This window comes from Porites lutea, chromosome 9 (genome assembly GCF_958299795.1).
Source record: "Porites lutea chromosome 9, jaPorLute2.1, whole genome shotgun sequence".
In the NCBI taxonomy this organism is placed as follows: Eukaryota; Metazoa; Cnidaria; class Anthozoa; order Scleractinia; family Poritidae; genus Porites; species Porites lutea.
This window is the reverse complement of record NC_133209.1, coordinates 31,422,500-31,441,650: the sequence shown is the minus strand read 5'-3', so window position 1 is coordinate 31,441,650 and position 19,151 is coordinate 31,422,500. Positions and strand designations below refer to the sequence as shown.

Genomic DNA, 19,151 nt, shown 5'->3' with positions numbered 1-19,151 from the left:
CTTGCTAGAGAAGAGTTTTTGTATCCAAGGAAAATATTTGCATCAGCAGAAGTACATGAAATAATGAAAAGGATACTGCACCGATAAAATACAGGTTTTACAATGCTTTGCCGTTTGTCCCTTCCTTACAGTATAACTCATTGTCTTTTTTTCCACCATAAGGATCAGTTCGACTGGTTATTTCAGTTGAATTGTGTTGTGTAAAATAGGTCACTGTTTATTTTTAACAAGGATTTTGATGTTTTTACTGATATCTGTTGTTTTTGTTGTTGTTTAGATCAGCCTTCTGGACCCGAAAAGAAGTCTTAACGTAAACATTTTCATGAAGCAGTTTAAAAAGTAGGTAGTCTACTTCTTATGTTCTTTGTAGTGGCCTCGAATGTTTAAGTATAAAAGAATTGCGTAGCATTCGTTTTTTTGCAAACTGTGTAAGGCGAAAAAAAGCTTGGTTTGCGAATCAAAGAAAATGACAACCTTGAGAGGAGGCTCATCACACATCGAGTAATATAAAGATCGAGATAGAGAAACACCGCCTCTCGCTCGATTTGTTTTCTCTTTTTTTTACGCGCTTTGTAAAGGAAAGGACTGCTACACAGGCAAACATGAAAGAAAGGCGGTTATTAACACATCACTGACCCGAGGTAACCTTTACCTCAGCACTGGTATGAACTGAATTAATTCGCCAGTAGGCAGATTATTTCCGCTACTGATGGTTTCTGAACTGGAGAGAGTTTATTGTTATTTTGTTCTTCCAAACATTGCTTCTTGCTGAGGATGAGGGGGTGAAATTGATTCTCGTTTTTGTTTCCTTTATAGAAAAAACGAAGAGATAGTTGAGTTAATCACCAAAGGAGACAGCAAGGCCTTCGACGTAGACGTCCTCAAAGCATTCATCAAGCTTCTTCCTGATAACACTGAGGTTAGCAGGAAAACGTTTTTTTTTGCTTTTAATACCATCCGAATAAAACTTTCAGGAAGAATCTCACACCACAGTAGTTTGGCTGAAACCGTGCTGAAACTTCCGCTCTTAAAGACCAATACTTCGTCGGTTTCGCCAGCTTAATTTTATTGGTTCAAGCTCCCGTTATATCAACGGACGACGGGTGGCTTCTTTGCACACTTGGAAAGCAATAAGATTCATTTCATCAGTTTTTGTCATCTAATTCTCTTTTAAGTTAGATAAACTCTCTTTCAGTTGCTTCTCAGTTTATTTCTTCTCCACCTCTAAGGAGCAGCTTTCCAGACTCGCTGCTTATCCAACCAATATTTTTTCTGATTTATGTTCTTTATCTTTCTCTTCCTAGAGAGAAATGCTGAAAGGATTCTCGGGAGACAAGAAACAGCTTGGATCTGCGGAGAAGTTTCTTCTCGCTTTGGTTACCATTCCTGGGTATGTGGGGTTATTTCAGTCGTGGATCAATCCCATCCATCCCTTAAATCTTTGAAATGTTAACATTGTCAAACAGTTTGTAAGAACTGCACTTATAGTACTAGGAGAGAATCAGATGACGGCTTTTTAAGGTGTAGTAACAGGAGTTAACGCGCTTATGGAGACCCCGTGGACGTTACTACGATCTTGAACAACCCACCTTTCTCCTAAGATCAACTTGAACCGCAAGAATACCAAAACCCGCCGTTTGCGCTTCCTTGATTTGGAGAGAGCGGGGAAGGGTCGTCTAATTTTCCATTTATTTTATCCATGATTGTACCCTAAGACCAGTTCCAGTTTTGTTAGGTTCAAGTTTATCACCTCTTTGAAACTTCCAAGGTCCATTGTCGGATTTTTCAGTTTGTTTTCATAATCCTGTACAATTATGTTAGGTGTTACACATTTATTATTATTTTATTGCCAACAGATATAGCCTTCGTCTTGAAGCCATGTTACAGAAGGAAGAGTTTCAGATCACATTAGACACCATCGAACCAAGTATCGAAGCATTAAAAGGAGCAATGGAAGGTGGGGAGATGTTTTTGTCCCATAAGTCGTAGTGCCATCCTGAGGAAAACTTACTGACTTGCTAACAAAGGAAATTAAACTTTTAATACGGTGGGCTGCATGTAAGAAAATTTATTCACAAACTTGAAGCAGACAGCTCCCTTTTCTCTAAACTCAGAACGGTAGCATGGCTGAGCAGTTAGAGCGTTGGGGAAATTATCTTGAGGGCCTCAGTACAATTCCGGTCTTGACCGCGAGCGGGATATTTGTTTATAGTTGTAGTCCCTAGTTCAAAGGAGTCTGGACAACTCTCCTGGTTCAGTTGCCTTAGGCAAGTTGGGATTCTTACCATTGAAGTTATGTTTCATTTGATTTATTTATCGTAATCATTTGTTCGGCGTCAGTAGTCTTTTCCCTTAAGTATCGCCGTGGGTGGAAAAGGTATATTTATTTCTTTATTTAATTTAATTTATCCTGTCTAAAAGACCAGAACAGGAACCCATCCATCTCTTAAGTATAGTCATTCACATGTGTGAGACCTTGAGCGATTCACACATATACCTCTTGTTGACAAAAAATTCACAACGGAAGAAAACAAGAGAGAAATGACAAATATGCTCTCGATGGCAAATCACTGCTAAGCATAATAACCGTTGTCGTTAGGGTTGTTGGAGATTGATGCGGAATTTAGCTGGAGAATACTTAAGAATTTAACCATGAGTTATACTATGCTATTCTCAACTCCTTTTCCATATTCTTCAGACGTTCTTCAAAGTGAAATTCTTCCTGAAGTTCTTCAGTTGATCCTCATCATCGGAAATTTCTTGAATTGTGTAAGTATCCAGCTGCTTTTAACTTGTCATTCTGTCCACCACTCTGCACACCATAAGCCACAGGAATACCAATGCTTTCTTATCTTTGACACAGGGTGGGTATGCAGGAAACGCTGTCGCTTTCAAAATCAACTCACTTTTAAAGATTGTTGACACCAGAGCCAACAAACCTCGAATGAACCTGATGCACTTCTTAGTTCACGTAAGTAACAATTAACTATGAAGGGCATTCAAACAAGGGCTTTCAAAATCGTTTGACCAAAGAAAACAAAGCCTGTATGGATTTGGATTCAAGTTAGCCTGCGTAGCAAGCGTTTCTGTGCGGTTTAGGAGCAAAGAATGAGGAACAAGAATCAAAGACCGCGCGAAAAATGACGCAAGTAAAAGAGCGGGGAGGGGGTCATTTTTTGGTTCTCGTTTCATTTCTCGCGCGGTCAAAACCGAAAGTCCTCTTTTGCTCCGAAACCAAACGGAAACGCTTGCTACGCAGGCTAGATTCCAGTGAAAGAGAGAAACGTTATTAAAATGTCTTTGCACCTAAAAATTAGCAGTAATAAGACAAAGTGTGGGCATTTGAGTTTTAACAGTTATTACTTTTTTTGGCCTATGGTAATGGAAAGGTTTTCGGCTTTGTAGGTAGCTGAAGAGAAACGTGAAAAGGTGTTGAAGTTTCCAGATGATATGAAACACCTCGACAAAGCCGTCAAGTAAGTATCAGTACAAGAAGGTCTGATTGTCATATTATGGTAAAGGGGTAATAAGGTAATGAAAGTTTGAAGAGAAAAGTCGATTGCAGGAAAATAGCGAACGGCCACTAAGTTTGGTTACAGCCTTATGTGTCTTCTAGCGCTGTGAGTATCATGGTGATGGGTAATGCTTGGGCAAGCTCGCAATCGTTCCATGTCTGTATCATATGTTGAACTACGCAACTGAACCAGGAAGTCATAAGACTGATTTGTATGTTAGTCAGAACTAACTGAAGAACTGCTTAATTACTTAACAAATTAAATGGCAATATGATATAACACGATTCGTTGGTGACAAGAGTAAATACTGAGTCCTTGCCTTACCAATATCCTCCCTGAGTCTGCGATCCTTTTTGACAGCGCCTACTGGTCACAAATGCGGATTCTGAACTTAATACCAGCCTTTTTAACATGTCATGTTGATGTTGCTTTCTTATTCCTATTTGCTAGGCTGTCAGTGGATAATATCACCGAAGAAGTCAAGACCCTGAAGGGGAAACTTAAAGAACTCGAAAAGGGGTTGAAAAAAGGGCCGAAGGACATCTCTTCGCAGTTTTCTGAATTTGTTCAGGTATCATGATTATTTTTCATCTTTTGGATCGCATCAACTGTTTCTCTGTAGGTAGAGGCATTCTAACTTGTACCTTTATTATTGTTAAGGCACAGGGAAGTGAAATATAACTAAATGTAATCTGTTGCTGTTTCCTCTAGACCGCTGTAAAAAAGACTAAAGAACTTGACGACGGAATCAAGGAAATTCATGAGCTAACCAAGCAACTGGCGCAGTATTTCTGCGAGGATGAGGGCAAGTTAAAACTACAGGAATTGTTATCTTTGTTCAAGACCTTTTCTGATCAACTTGTCACAGCTAAAAAGGTAAGCTGAAATATAATTATTTGTTGCTTGAGTTACAGTGTTTGACTACAAAACCTGAGCGGGGATTTTGGGGGCTTTAGTCTCGGTAACTCGGTACAGACATTGTTCGATTTTTTTGGGAGAATGAACTAAATACAATAAATATTTGCTCATATTGTTTTTAATAACAAAATGATCGGACTGAACAGTAGACTGGGGCGGGGACAGTTTGGGAGGAGGTGCCTCCCTTTCCCACCGCTATACGCCCGCCCACCCCCACGCCCCCTTCCCCCTCGTTGTACTGATTTGAAACCAATTACAAAATGGCCGGCAGTAACGGTGAGTGCTGTCGATCTCTACGATTTTACGGAAAAAGAGGGGACTGTGAACAGTCCAACTGAACAGGGTACGGTTTGTATGGGAATGGACAAAATGTGAAACAATCAATTCCTGATGGCTTCTTTTAACCCTTTCAGTGCCAAATGTGGCCAAAGGCAAGTTTCGACCAAATTTCCAAATTTCATTTTCCAAAATTGTGAGAAACAAATAGCATTATGTGAAAGTACAGGCAGAGAGCTTTCATTTGAATGGTCACATCATAGGATTTCGTCCACAGACTCAAAAGTTAGAGTCACCTTACAAAACTCCATCAAACACTCTGGTAGTGAAAGGGTTAAATACAGGGTAAACTCTCCTAACGGACACTCTCGAAGCGGACAGCTCTACTTACGACCACCTTCACAAAACCCCATTTTACTCAACTCCGAAACAAACTCAGTATTCTCACATTCTCGTAAGCGGCCAGCTCCAGTTACAGACACCTTTTTCGCGACCCGAGGGTATCCGCCGTCCCGAGGGTGTCTGCTTATGACAGCGTTCACTGCGACATTGCGTTCGAAAGAGTGTTTAATTCGAAATGATCGAGATTATTAATTTTCCCTTTTAAAATGTATTTACCATTGTTGATAGTATTAATTACGCTCGAATCGATTTCTTTCTTTTCATGATGTAAATATTTCTAAACCGTGTCTTCGGTCAAATTAATGATTCCGTTTTTTATTTGTTTGGTAGGAAAACGAACAATTTCGCATCCAAGAAGAAAGACGGAAAGCACGGGAGAAAAAACGGCAAGAGGAGGCCGAGCGAAACGCGAAGGCTGGCGGAAGCCAGAAGAAGAAAGGAAAACCACGCCCCTTGGACGAAGAACCGGAAGGATGCATTGTTGATCGGCTTCTGAGTGATATTCGGAAGGGGTTCCCCCTGCGGAAGAGCTCAAGGAACACCCCTAGCGGGATCAAATCTGCTTCTCCCAGACCGAAGCGTAGTACCGAGGAAGTACGAGGTAATGCTAAGAAAGACGACCAGTTCCGAAGAATCTCGAGTCCAGCAAAGCTTCGCGCTAATTTAAACTCGGCCGGAGATGGGAACGAGATTGTGTTAAAGAGAAATCTTGACGGACCTTCTCTTCCTATTGTGTAGATTGTTAGTACATTAAACTGGTCTGTTCCTTTCTAATGATTTAAAAAAAGGACATCTTTTGCAATGCTGTCAGCTGAAGGCAGGTGCATGCTCACATTGTGATCGTCTCTTACATGCAAATCCTATGCGTGGTGATAATCATTAATGTTACATGAAGAAGAAAACTTCAAAGCGCGTTCTAATTTGCAATGCTAAAGTGAACGATTAAAATTGAGCAAACAATGACATACAACCTGACGGTCACTGCAAAAGTTGTTCTCTTGTATACTGACCGGGTAGATGTCTGTCTTAAGGAAAGGTGAACGTCTAATATTTGTATTACAGAAAAATGTAGAACAGAATTTGAGGCGGGATTTTTTAAGACGCTTTAGTATACATGAGCCCACTTGCAAAAGAAAACTGAAAAAAAAAAAGTTCTAATCGATCAGAAATTACTGATCATATACTTTCAGGGCTTGGTAGAATTTCCTTTCAGTTTTCACTCCAAAAGATATTGGCCACATCATGTTGCTTTAAATTCACACAAATAACGGGAAATAATTATTATAATAGTTTTATATCTGATTCAGTTCTAAGCGTGTTTGTATACCTCCGGCAATATTTGTCCGAGCCGCTAAGTCTGCCTGGGAGTGCGGCATTTGTCATCTTTTCAACATTGGAAATTTAAAGTGTTTTTCCGTAAAGTAAAATGGCTTTTGAACAGCTGAATGATTCAATATTATGTCGAATGTATCTTTACTTCTCAACCATGCCTCTTTACCAACACTTGAAGAGAGAACACACCATACAAGCTTCCGTCGGCAAAACGCATTCCAGAGTGTACGCAAGTAGCTCTTTTGAGTAGTCTGTTTTGAAAGGAAGACCTTGGAAAGCTTAACAATTGAATTGGAAGGGCTATAAATTGCGTAGATTTTCAGTTTGGAAATGAAGTGCTGCCGTTGATAAGGAGACGCCGGCCACACCCCGTTTGTACTGGGTGCCAGAAACTTTTCTTGCTCGTTTTTCGGATACAACCCGTCTAGTAGTGGGTCAAAAAGCTAGTCAAATCAAACTTTCAGACATTCTCGCCTTGCACGGCTTAACGGCTTTTTTTATAACTTTGGTTTGTCCCGGGGAAGGATCGTTTGCCCTTTTTAAAAACCTTTCGTGGCGTGTTTTTCTTTTCCTGTCTTATACAAATCTTCTGACTGGAGGTAATGGGCAAGCTTAGAATTGACTGAATCGTAAATATTTTGAAAAGAAATTGACAAGTTAATATTTGCCTGAAATAAAACATTTCGTGCCGTTTTTATTACATAATGAATTTCAAGTCACAATCGACTTTAAAAAGAATCAAATATTTCAGCTTATATTACACCCTTCCATTTAACGAAGCTAAAAGGGTAGATGATATAATTGTCTCGCGTATTTTTAACGTGAGTAAACTAATGAAAGCAAATTCCTTATTTGGCTTCAGTAGGCTGCCTTTGTCTCGGCTCTTTGAGGGAAATTATGTATTGTATGTTTATTTTCTTACATGAATATATTTTTGTAAGTCTGTATGTTACTAACATATGGAGGTAAATATTTTGTCCTTACCTCATATTTTTCAAAAAATAAAATTTAAGGCAGCGTTTAGTTTGAGAATACCTGCTTTATAGCGTTTTATATCGTTGTTGGGACGAAGATCTTTGGCGAACGTGTTCAATGTTCAGACTGTTCCGGAGTTCACATAGGAAAATTCTGGACTTATGTCTGAGTATTTTTCTCATTCTTTCTTGAAAATAATATTTTGTTGTGGGGTCGTTATGACTTATTATAACGCAAGGAATTAATGAACTATTCATAGAAACCTTATTTAAGGTATAAATTTCTCAGTTTTGTGCCAAAAACCTCCCATTGACCTTTTGGCCGGTAAAGGAAAAAATCATTGCGGTTAAATAGAAAAATTTGGCCAAAAAACGTGATGTGTGGAATGGTTGATGGTCAAGCATACTTGAAAGGTCACTTAATGTATCGCCATGCAGGAAGAGTTATGGTGACTGTTCACATTTTGCTAATCCTTAACACTTTTTAATCGTGTTTTGTTCAAATCATTTACCTCTTTCAGTTCCTTATAATAAGTAATAAATGCAATTCTAGGTTCCACAATTTCATTCATTATATTAACATCACGTTTTCACTTGCTTGAGTTAATGTTGTCAGTTCCTTTGTTTCCTTGTAAGTACTAAAACAAGAGCTTATTATGCTAAGATATTTTGTTGAAAGGTTTGAATGGATAACGTTTCAAATTCATCCTTTTAATTGACGTTGTATTTACTCGCGGCTTATATATTTGTTTTTATTGTAAAGGCACTACGCAAATAACACATTCAATTATATTCACATTTGATGATTCGCCAAGCGTGAGCTATTAGCGTCCAGATTTGATTGTGAGGGGACATGTCTGAAATAACACATTTGCCTTCTCCGCAATAAACTATCATGCATCTTTTAATTAAAGAAGTTGAATAATTTCGTAAAAATGTCACATGATGATACTAGGACTTTATGTCATGGTTCAAATATGGAGGGTTTATGTTTTGCATTGAAATGCATGATCGATTAAGCGTAGTGTTTGTTTACGAAGATCAATCTTCTCTGTGTCTCCCTGCCGGTTTTAAAGATCAATATCCATACTTTTAATAACGCCAGACGACTTGGAGAATGTTGAAAACGAGAAACACTAGGAGTAAACCCTTGGTTGTTTTTCAACTTGGAAACGAGGCTTTATACACGTGATCAGTTTCAAAGGTACACGTGAGAGTTTCGTGATGAGCATCTTAAGGGGTGGTTCTGCTTATGTTTGCTGAAGCATTTCCTGACATTTAAAAACTTGAGGGATCTTTCATCGAAGTGAACGTGAGGTTTAAAATCCGGTAAAGCTTTTGTAAATTCGCACGATGGCTGACAGAGTTTATGTTTTGTCTTTCAGATCAAAGTGTGTTTATCCTTCCAGAGGTCGGTGAGAACGCGGTATCAGGTCCCACAAATTTACCCGATGTGTTCATAGAAGAAAAAGAGAAGAACGAAAGACAACTTGTTGATAAGGCAGACAATTGTGAAACATCTCTTAATGCTGCGAATTATCACGTTGACAACCTTCCCGAGAAACGCACTGGACGTATAACGCGTGATCCAAGCCAATCGACGACGGATCGTAAGAAAGCAGATGTACTTTCTATCATACCGGAAGCTAACTCTGAGAAAGACAATTTAGCGAATCATGTAAGGGATGATAAGTATGATAACGAGGCAGGGAACGTGCGGAAATCTTCAAAAGACTTTCAAATTTGCGAAAAACGGACTCCTCCCGATCTTGATGAGGGAAACGTGGTGAATAAAAATGGTGAACTAGTGTTTTTGAATGGAGTAGATGATCACGAAGACCTTCGTTTTACGGGAAGAAATCTAACGGAAGATGTTAAGGGAAAACCTGAGCTTGTAACAGTTAAAGAGGGTTACAATATTTCATCGCCGAAACAACAAGTTATGCTTGTTAATGAAAGTCGCGAAAATTCTGTGGGGTCTCATGAAAATTACATTACAGAACAACAAGGAACAGCTCGTGACAAAACGAACGAGGAGAGAGGTTCAGATAAATTTGCATCAGAAACAACAGTGAAAGAAAACGTATGCGCAAGAACTGTTGATTGCGCTTCTTCTGCGAGGTCTGTTAATTCAAGTAACAAATCACAAACTCCGTTAGAAATGGGAGATGTTTCTTTGGCTTTTGATCGATCTGAGACCAGAAAAGAAGACTTAAATTCTTTACGGGTCAGTTCAAGCGAAACTGGACCTGAAGAGAGCGCTAAAATTGCGCCAAAAAGAACGCAAAAATTCGAAGGATACCCAGAAAACCCAAATAATGTGAATGATCTTGGAAACGTCGGCAAAACTGACAGTTCGAACCAATCAGAAAAGAGTAAAGCGTTACGTGATATCGGACCAACTGAAAATGTCAGGGAAAGCGATAAAAATTCGCATGTCGCGCAAGACAGCCCCTGGATCACTCACCAACTTCATCCAGATGCAGAGAAACAAACTGAAGAAAAAGGAAATTATGAGCGAAAGAACAAACGCAAAAGAAGTGCGCCGGAAAATGAAAAACCAGAGCAAATTGTACCACGACTAATAATTGACCAAAGTAACGTTTCCGAGCGAAATGAAAATGAAAAACTTGAAAGAGACGAGGACGAGGAGGATAAACCACGGAAACGCAGAGCCAGCGAGCCTGGACCTCAGTTTGAACCGCTGAGTCCGTTGATGGAAGCAGGAAATTCAAACAACGATTTCTTGAATACAACTGGCGCACAATCTGGTAAGGTTAAACGGAACAAATCATTTGTCTCGCGTGGTTTGTCTAAAATGTTCGGTGGAAAACGCAAGTATAAGGCGGAGAAAGACAGTCTGTCGGGTCCTGTTGACTTTGACAAGATCAGTACACATGAAGAATCTGATTTCAAAGTTAATCGTCGAGAAAAAAAGAAGAAGAAGAAAGATAAAGGTGACCAAAAGAACGTCAACGAAGGATTATCTCCCGAGAATATAGACAAAAGTCCATCTCGAAAATAAGGCGGACTGTTTTCACGCGGAAAAAAGAAAGAAAAAAGTTTCACTGGGCCTTAGAGGAAATAACCGCCCAAAGTGATGACAATCCTCTGCGTGAGTGCAGTGAAAGTACAACTATCATTTAGACTCTCGTTCTTGTAGTTTTTTTGAACTAAAGGTAATAGCTTCTTTAAGGTCCCCTTAGTTTTCCTCATAAACATTCTCGCGTCACTTAAGAAACGAATCAGAATTTTGACCAAAACTTATGTTTTCACATCCTTTGCGACGTCTGCGAATAAAATCGCTATTTATTCAATACACGCGCCAAAGAATGAAGCTTTGAGTAATTGTCAGCCCTTATAGAACGCCTTTAACCAAAGAGCAGACGTATTTTCTAATTGCAATCGCCGTGCAGGTCTAGCCTTGCTGCATAAAATGAAATGTGTAGCCGACATAATGAGACAGCATTTTTAGCTTAGCCTGGGTTGTTTGTTTTCCTGATTTGGAGCATATTATCGTTACCCTAAACAACTGTTGCCTTGTATTTTCCCCTTTACACCGTCACGTGTTTACGAATGCATATATTTCAAGGCGAAGGAAAGGTTACTTAGAGAGAACATCATGTCGAGGGAGTCAGGTACACAAAAACTGCCCAAGCTACTGTAGCAATGTTATGAAACATTTTTTTTTATAGCTATTTTTTTTATAAGTCATTCAACTGTTCACACTTAGCAAAATGTCCATACCTATTACTTGGTTTTTCGTTCTCGACCCACTACCTTGCATCAAACGTTGATATCATTACTCAGTAAATCGATGGCGTATCATTTTAGGGACATTTTGTGAAAGTAATTGCGGTAGAATAAAGAGAATTTTATTGGTGAACAATAATTTCTCGCGCTCTCATGCGACCAGATATGCGTTGGAAATATAACTTAAGAGGGGGGGGGGGGGGGGGATGGGATGCGGGGCTTCCCAGTCCGGTACTCTTTGTTCCGTTTTTCAGATATTTTTAGCAGTTCGATGTGGAATGAATCATCAGATTGCCCCGGCGGGGAGGTGGGGGACCTCAAGGGAAGTTTGGGTAGGGATGTGCCGCCGAGGTCATCAAACCCTGACTCTGTTTAAGACAAAAATTGCTCATTTCGGTCATTTCGCTACCCCTCTTTAAGACAGGAAACCTTATTTTATGAAACTTTTTATTTAAAATGACAACCCTGATTCGTTTTTTTTCTTTCAGAACTAAGTAATTTAGCTCATTACAAAAGTATAGGGAAAAAAGAGAGTAAATTAAGGTTGTTGGAGGAGGGTGTGGCGCTTCCTCGAAGGCGGTGTTCTTTCGAGTTATAGTATTCAGTCTCGTAACGGACATGGTATGTGCCTTTTGACTGGACAACAAGTACTATTTTTTCAATCAAGTTCGAGGGACAGAAGTACCTCAAAATCTAAATTAGAATGGCACTTTACCTCGCGAGCAGAGGTTTCTTTTTGGCGTTGCTTTTAGCATTAACAAACTCGTTCGCGTCGCTTGTTTGTCGCGTAGTTGATTTTTACTCCCCCGAGGTGTAGGAATGCACCACGTTTTTTCGGCGCAGAATAAGAAAGAAAGAATTTACGGTCGAGTAAAACTACACCGTAATGATTCAATTTACCACTTCACTTGCACGCACTTAGCACCCGCGCCTCAGGATTCGAAGAGACACTCGGTTACCAAGACTTAACGAATGACGATCGACTTTTGAATAAAAACAGCGTGTTTTCAGGCTTTTTAACGAGAAATATACGAATTGCCCGGAAACGACCAGTGACTACTTTATTGTGAGTTTCCCAGCCCAGGGGGAGGAAAAGGGCGCTTATATATTTTTTGAGAAACAGCCGATGGGAAACAACTCTTTGATATTTATTTAAATCACTGAAAAAGAAGGGCTCTTATTGCTATAGGAGGGTTTATTTGAATGTGAGGATGCTTACGCAATAGGGACGCTCGGCTTATCAGGACAAAAACACATTCGAAGTTGGCGCTTATCAGAGAGGGATGCTCATTACAACGAGGGCGCTTAATCGAATCATATACGGCAAGTGAAGTTCTGGTTACAAAAACCCTAGCCAATGACAAAAATAATAAATGCGTTGGCTCCTAGTCCACTTCTGTGCGGATTTTTTATGCTCTGCTAAGAGGCCCAAAAGAAGGCGAAACGGTGATAGGGCTATCATGCTTAGTGTGAACACCCATCCCTTTAAGCCCCAATATCCCCAAAACAAATTCTCCATACGGATCTCTATACATTTCCTAACAGAATAAGTTGGGAGAAATTGATAAAAGATCTGAGATTTTTCTCTTTCTGATCATTTGATTAATTCTTATAGATGTTGCACTTGACAATCTATGGATATTGTCAGGAGAAAATTGATGTTGGTCACTAGAGATCGGTGCGGCGCAGCCTCGCTCCGTTACAGAAATAGCACAGAAATCACTGTTCTTACGTGTGATCAGAAACCCTACCCGGTCTGGTTTTCGTGCCGACTCATAAGCTTTCTGGTATAGTTTTAACATAACCTATTAAAGGATAAGCCTCTTCGATCTGCATAATTCTTCATATCATACTCAGTCTCGATTGCCAATATACTGGGTTATGGCTCTTGACTGGGTAAAGGGACCATTGCTTATTACGTATCGGCATTAATTAACAATTATTGCATGAGACTGAGTATCCGATATCTGGAAAATTCTTTACATCATAACAAATACGAATTCAGTAATAGCTTTACTATTCATTCAAAATATTTCTGGGCATGGCCGGTTTTAGAAGTTGTTTATTTTTTCTTGCGGATACTCCTCACAAAGTAGATAACATCCACCAGTTTTAGTCGACAGAAATTCGACTGTTTTGTGTTCAAATAGACGTTAACACTTTTCGACATTTTCGTATAACACAGTTCTTTATTTGAAATCATGCTCGGTATGTTACCGATTATGCGTTCCTTTCCAAACCACTCAGGCTGTCAAAGTGATCAGCACTGCGCGCGCTGCTGTTATATTTAGCTCTGTACAAAAACATCAGGGAATTAAAGACAACCAGTCACAGAATGCTAGTGATCTTGACATTGATACCAACATTTATTTTTTTTAGCCAAGAAGTTTTAATACTGATACTGGCTATAAGCCGTTACTTATGGCAGAAAGAGAGGACGTAGATTCTCTTGGCAATAAATAAATAAAATGTATTTTTTCTCGAACGCCTAGCACCACTTAGTGATGAGTTACTGTACATAACGCTTTCATATTATTTTGAGTTAGGTAGCTAACTTTCTTACTCGGCTTTTCCGTACCAAAGAAATACGAATCTGATTCTCAAATTTAAACTTTCTGGGTGGAAATGTAAACTCATTTCTAATAAATTACTAATTACAAAAATAATATTTTTGAACAAACGTTCCTTAGATTTTTAACATTTTATGAGTCCTTTATCTGTTAATCTGTCTACAATAAATAATTGTATCAATGGTGTGTACAATGGAACCTCGATCTATACGAAACTCTAATAACGAAGTCCTCGGTATAACTAACTTTTTTTACCCCAGTAATAAAATATACATGGAAAAGAACCTCGATATAACGACACGTCGTTATAGAAAACATATTTTGCCGCGCCTATCCCTTAGCCCTTCGATATATCGAGGTTCCACTGTAGTTCCTTTTCCAGGCTACAAACAAAAAGGAGGTTTTCAATTTCCAATCTAAAACATCTTTTTCTTTTGTTTTGCGAACTATTTATTGTCACCCTCAACACTGCTTTTTCCTAATTCATTGAACTAAATCTTGAAGAGTCAGATAGAGATACGATAAGCATCGGGAGCTAGCAATTTTCATTTAAGTCAATGTCTACAACGAGCTGTCCTTTCATCTCTGTTGGCGTAGTGGATTCCAGTGGCAATATCGAAGGTGTTTCTTGACACAGATTCAAATCTTTTTGCCATAGATCATTTTCTGTGATATTTATGGAACCTGCCAAGCCATCCCTGGCTAGTAGCAGCCTCTTAAGGCCTTCGTTGTTTATAGCAATGCTTGGTGTCGACTCTTTGGCAGATTTGCGTGAGACTGGGACCACAATCATGGGCAGACGTGGAAACCTAGCAAATTGGCGGGAAAATTCGGCGAGTGCGTCTCTAAAGAACCACATATCAACAGCGGCGAAGAAAACAAGGCTTAGAAAAAAGAAGGCCAGTGGAACGTAAGACATTTTCAGCAGTTCGCTGGAGGATGTTAGGAATGCAATCACAATGAGGGAGATTGGAATGACGCCTTTCACAATTAGAGCCAGGAGGATTAAAACAGTCGAACCAATCTTCCGTAGTTTCGATGCTTCTGTGAGGCTAATTACGCGCCTAAAATGTTCTTGTTCGTGCTCAGCAAATACCAGGCTTCCCTCGACAAATAGAATAACCAATCCCATGATTCCGTTTTGTTCATATATGAGAATGCTGATGTAAGTTGCTATAGCAACAGTGTGGTGAACAAGGAGAGGTTTGTAGTGAAAAATTTCGCTTCTGAAGGTAAGGACTTCCGCAGTCTTGAAGACGTAATGACCCAATGCCATGGAAAACACTAAGCAAAAACAGCTGTTGTATACGAAGAAAGGATTCTGCAGCGCTTCAGAGTTTGCCAGTAGAATGATTCCGCAGACAGGCATAATCAACGTAAAAATAAGGTTTGTGGAGCTGAAAAAGGAATAATAAAAGTCCAGTTAGTATACCGACTTACTTTAATCGGTGAATAACTTGTATGACTGACATTTCGCCCAGGTGAAGATATTAAATAAAGGAAGAAGAAAAAAAGGAACTTGAAATGAAAGAAAAAATTCCTCAGTTTCAACCTGGCCAACAGCAAACACCAGCTGGAAAATGAAAACGGACGTGGGCAAAATAGGTCTTCCTCTGGAGGTAAAGCCATTATTAAGCTGTTCCTCCATCAATTTCATAACTAAAGAATTCCTGGCTCAGTAATGCCTAGTAATTCCCGGTTCCGCCCGCCGTAAAAAGCTAAAAATTATCGGCAAAACCGTTCTTGCCACGGGTTTTTAAAGCGTTGGCAGTTTTCCACACAATCGTAAAGTTTAAGTACAATTTTGAGCCACACAGAATTTCATAAGCGAGAGAAAAACAATGAAAACACCTCGATTTAGTCAGACGAAGGTGAAATATATATGTAACTCAGAGGATTTCTGACACGCCCGCCCGGGACACCACTAATAATTGTTGATTCATCGCTAAACTGGCAAGGCTTGTTTTTTGATAAAGGCCTCGGCATCAATCAGCTGTTGTTTTTATCATCAATGAAAAAATTAAAATAGCAAAGCTTAAAGTTACAAATTATCTGTGCTTTTAAATTTATTTAACTCCCCATGTAAGTTGCTGCCCCAATCATGCCCAGTATTGACTGACAATATGTAAGGGCAGGAAGTCGGGCCGAGAAAATGGATGTTTTATAGATGAAAGGAAAGAAGTATAATTTTGTTTACTTTCCAAAAATACACCTACGTCAGGTAAAAATAAAACGAGTTTTAATTGAGGAAAAGTTATATAAAAGCTCTCTTACGTCGATTTATCAACGTTCTATTCTAGGGTGCCAGATGGGTCTTCATATCAATTAAATATTGACTGGCCTCGTCTTATTGTTACTTTTAACCGGCGTTTTCTTGTCTTAAAACTACCTGTTCATCAACTTTTGAGCAAATGATACAGAAAAAAATTCGCACTGACAATATATTCAATAATTACTAATCTACAAATTCCTAGATGCTAAACGTTTTAGATCTGTAATTACTCTCAAAGCCGTTCAGTCTGTTTCCATATTCATTGCAGCTACGAGGAAACCAAAAAATTGTTGAAACTGGACTCAATACAGGCTAAATTTAGTCAGTTTTTTTCAAGTTACTCTGATCCGTAGGCAAATATACTAAAACGTGTGGCTTTGCAGCACGAAAGTACATAGGACAAGATGAAATTGAAGCATGACGCATTGCGTGGGCCAGACAAGGAATTATGAAAAATAAATGGTTTTGTGTTTTTATTTCGATGTTGCATTCAACTACCTCTCATCGCTGAGGTAAAGAGTTGTCATAAATTAAGACTGTCAAAAATTGTTTCCCACGTTGTCAGGTTTACTTTCCACGACACTCTCACGTTTTCCGTTGACAGTTTTTAAGGCAGGGGGCAGTTAGAACTGAATAAAAATTGCTACTTCTGTACAACCTTTGCATTTTATATCGGGCTCAATAAATTTATCAAGCCACTGAATAACAACTAACCGATGATAGTTGCTGAACACTGTCATACTCCTATAATATAAGTTAAAACTTTGACTTTCACTAAGTGTTCCGTTTAATCTATCTGGCACTCGCTCGTCTGCTCAAGTAGATGTTTCCTTTAGCTTAGTGATAAGTGATCTTGTCTTGCCTTAAATGTTCTGTTTCAGAAATGACGCAGTCGTTCATTCCAAACAAAAGAAACCGTTACAACTCATTAGAAAGAGAAAGAAGAAAGAAATGAAGTCACTTTGAATGAAACGGACCCCTAGCCAATTTCCTTACGATGGCAGGGAATTGAAACAAAAGAACATTTTTGTGAACTTTGTCGGCGATCATATTTTTCATTGCTTGTCATGGAGGTTTCAGCGTTTCAGAGTCTTAAGATACCAGATAGTGGAAGATGCAATACTGACATTCTGGCGAGAGCGTAGTTTCCCAATATTAATTTTTCAAGAGTAGCACTTTTTTGAATACTGCAACATTGCAATATATTCGAAGTATATTTGCTTGCTTAAGAAAAGCCTTATGGTGGTAAAAGAGAGTTAATGCTTTGTTCGTTTACCGCAAAGAAATGTCAATAAATATTGGACCAGATTGTTGCTAAGTATTTTGATCGAGGTAAACTTCCCTTCAGAAGGTTCCAAAAAACATCCTTAAACCTAACTGGGCCACGAATTTTTATTCCACGGTTTATTTAGCTACTCTCATAAAACTAAAACGTTCCTTAAATGGCCTTGAAATATTTTCTTTAAGGTTGTTTATTAGCAGTTTTCTGATTCCGCCACACAAGAATTAGTTCATTGAAGCGGAGAAGGTATTTTCCCCTCGTCTGAGACGAAACCATCTATTCTAGGTATGAAATCCTCTCTGAAACCAAAAGCGATTCTGCACAATAACAAACAAAATATTTCCCTAATTATATCTTTCGAAACTCGCATTGAAACGTTGCTTAGAGGCACAATATTACATTGTAAGCATACTTAACATTATTTTCTTCGCAGTGTTCAGTTTTACCAACAGATAATTCCTAATGGCTTCACTACAGAGTGCCTAACCAAGGCCGGAACTCGACAAGAGTTTGTATTAAAATGCTAATGCTAATAATTATAGCTGCCAGTAAATTTCTACTGCTCTTGTTACCATCTAATCTCCTGTCTCTTTTAAAATAGTTTATTTTTTCAGCCAAAATGTTCCTAAAACAGAACATATAAAAACGGTGGGCTTAACATAAGAAAGATTGCCTGCATGACTCAGCCGTGCAGAAATTTAAATAAAGAAAGTAACTTTTATAAAGTCGATTTATTATCATTTTTTTATTTTTAACTGTTCTTTTTTTTTCATGAGCTACTGAGATCGAGTTGTCATTTTTGCAAATAGCTTTTTAGTTCCCAGTGCCTACAGACGCCGAGATTTCGGAACTCGCTACAACGTGTGACTTTCTGAGTTTCTGAGAACTTTCCCAAGACTTCAAAAAATTAAAACCGACCATTGCAATCAACGAGATTCTCCCCCCCCCCCACCCCACTTCTTTTTTCTTCATCTATAGCTACTTGTTCAACTCTGTTAATTTCTTTCTTTTCTCAAAACCTTTAGAATCTCGCCTGACCAAGAATTACTGACATTGCACGAAACCGGAAGTGAGAATCTGAGAGGAACACGTTGTAATAAAGGTTAAAACCAAGAATATATCGTTCCGAATGTAACAGATCTAGCTTATAGTAGAAAATTTACCAAACAACTGTGTTAAAGTCAAAATATACTTACAATCGCCGACAAAAGAATGGAATTTCGCTCTCGCACTCCTCGACCAGTTCGTCTTTCCGCCGTCTTTGACATACACCTCTCAGAATCGCTCGACACAATTTTGGTAAAATAACGCTCCATGTCACACAGAAGTTAATAGTGGCTGAAACGATAAATAGGATTTCCAAGGTTTTGTAACTCATAAATAGAGCCGGAGCATTCTCCTCCCTCGCCATCTCAACTGTGTGATACTGAAATTTTATAAACACTAGTTTATAAGCACTGCTTAATAACGACGAAGTTTCAAATTGTTCCGCGTTTGCTACAGCTGTCAGAGGCTGTTTCGATCTATTATGATACTCCTACGTAAGTCATGCGACCTTTTATTTGCCTTAAAGGGAACTTGTGCTAATGATCTAAATATATCCATATGATCAGATCATTGTTTTTTTTCGAAAGAGGAAACGGAAGTCAAAAATAAGCCTTTATACGGGACTTACAAAGTTCCTCGAAAAAAGACAGGAATCACCAATATTTAAACCGGTATTCACGTGAAAAGGGTGTGAAAAATTCGATAGTCATAAGCAAATGAACAGTTTTTACGTGGATGGGAAAGTTATATTGACAAGTCGTTCTTCACTTATTAAAATCGTATAAGCAGTATTTTATGGCGAACCACTGA

The 19,151-nt window shown here is 38.8% G+C and overlaps 2 protein-coding genes across 2 annotated transcripts in view; one reads left to right on the top strand and one right to left on the bottom strand.

Moving 5' to 3' along the window:
* LOC140949184 (inverted formin-2-like) overlaps positions 1–10,442 on the top strand; it is a 31,500-nt gene extending 21,058 nt beyond the window's left edge. The window contains exons 7-17 of the mRNA XM_073398412.1: positions 278–339; positions 817–919; positions 1,305–1,390; positions 1,857–1,957; positions 2,699–2,769; positions 2,864–2,971; positions 3,406–3,476; positions 3,966–4,086; positions 4,227–4,391; positions 5,442–5,712; positions 8,803–10,442. Of these exons, the coding sequence (XP_073254513.1) occupies positions 278–339; positions 817–919; positions 1,305–1,390; positions 1,857–1,957; positions 2,699–2,769; positions 2,864–2,971; positions 3,406–3,476; positions 3,966–4,086; positions 4,227–4,391; positions 5,442–5,712; positions 8,803–10,442 (2,799 nt within the window). The remainder of the gene's footprint in view (positions 1–277; positions 340–816; positions 920–1,304; positions 1,391–1,856; positions 1,958–2,698; positions 2,770–2,863; positions 2,972–3,405; positions 3,477–3,965; positions 4,087–4,226; positions 4,392–5,441; positions 5,713–8,802) is intronic.
* Positions 10,443–13,364: 2,922 nt separating this feature from the next.
* LOC140947732 (uncharacterized) lies at positions 13,365–18,835 on the bottom strand. Its single transcript, XM_073396906.1, has 2 exons — positions 18,491–18,835; positions 13,365–15,137 (listed from the first exon to the last, which is right to left on the bottom strand). Exons 1-2 carry the CDS (start codon positions 18,703–18,705, stop codon positions 14,276–14,278), a joined length of 1,077 nt encoding a protein of 358 aa, XP_073253007.1. The 5' UTR covers positions 18,706–18,835; the 3' UTR covers positions 13,365–14,275.
* Positions 18,836–19,151: the final 316 nt, after the last annotated feature.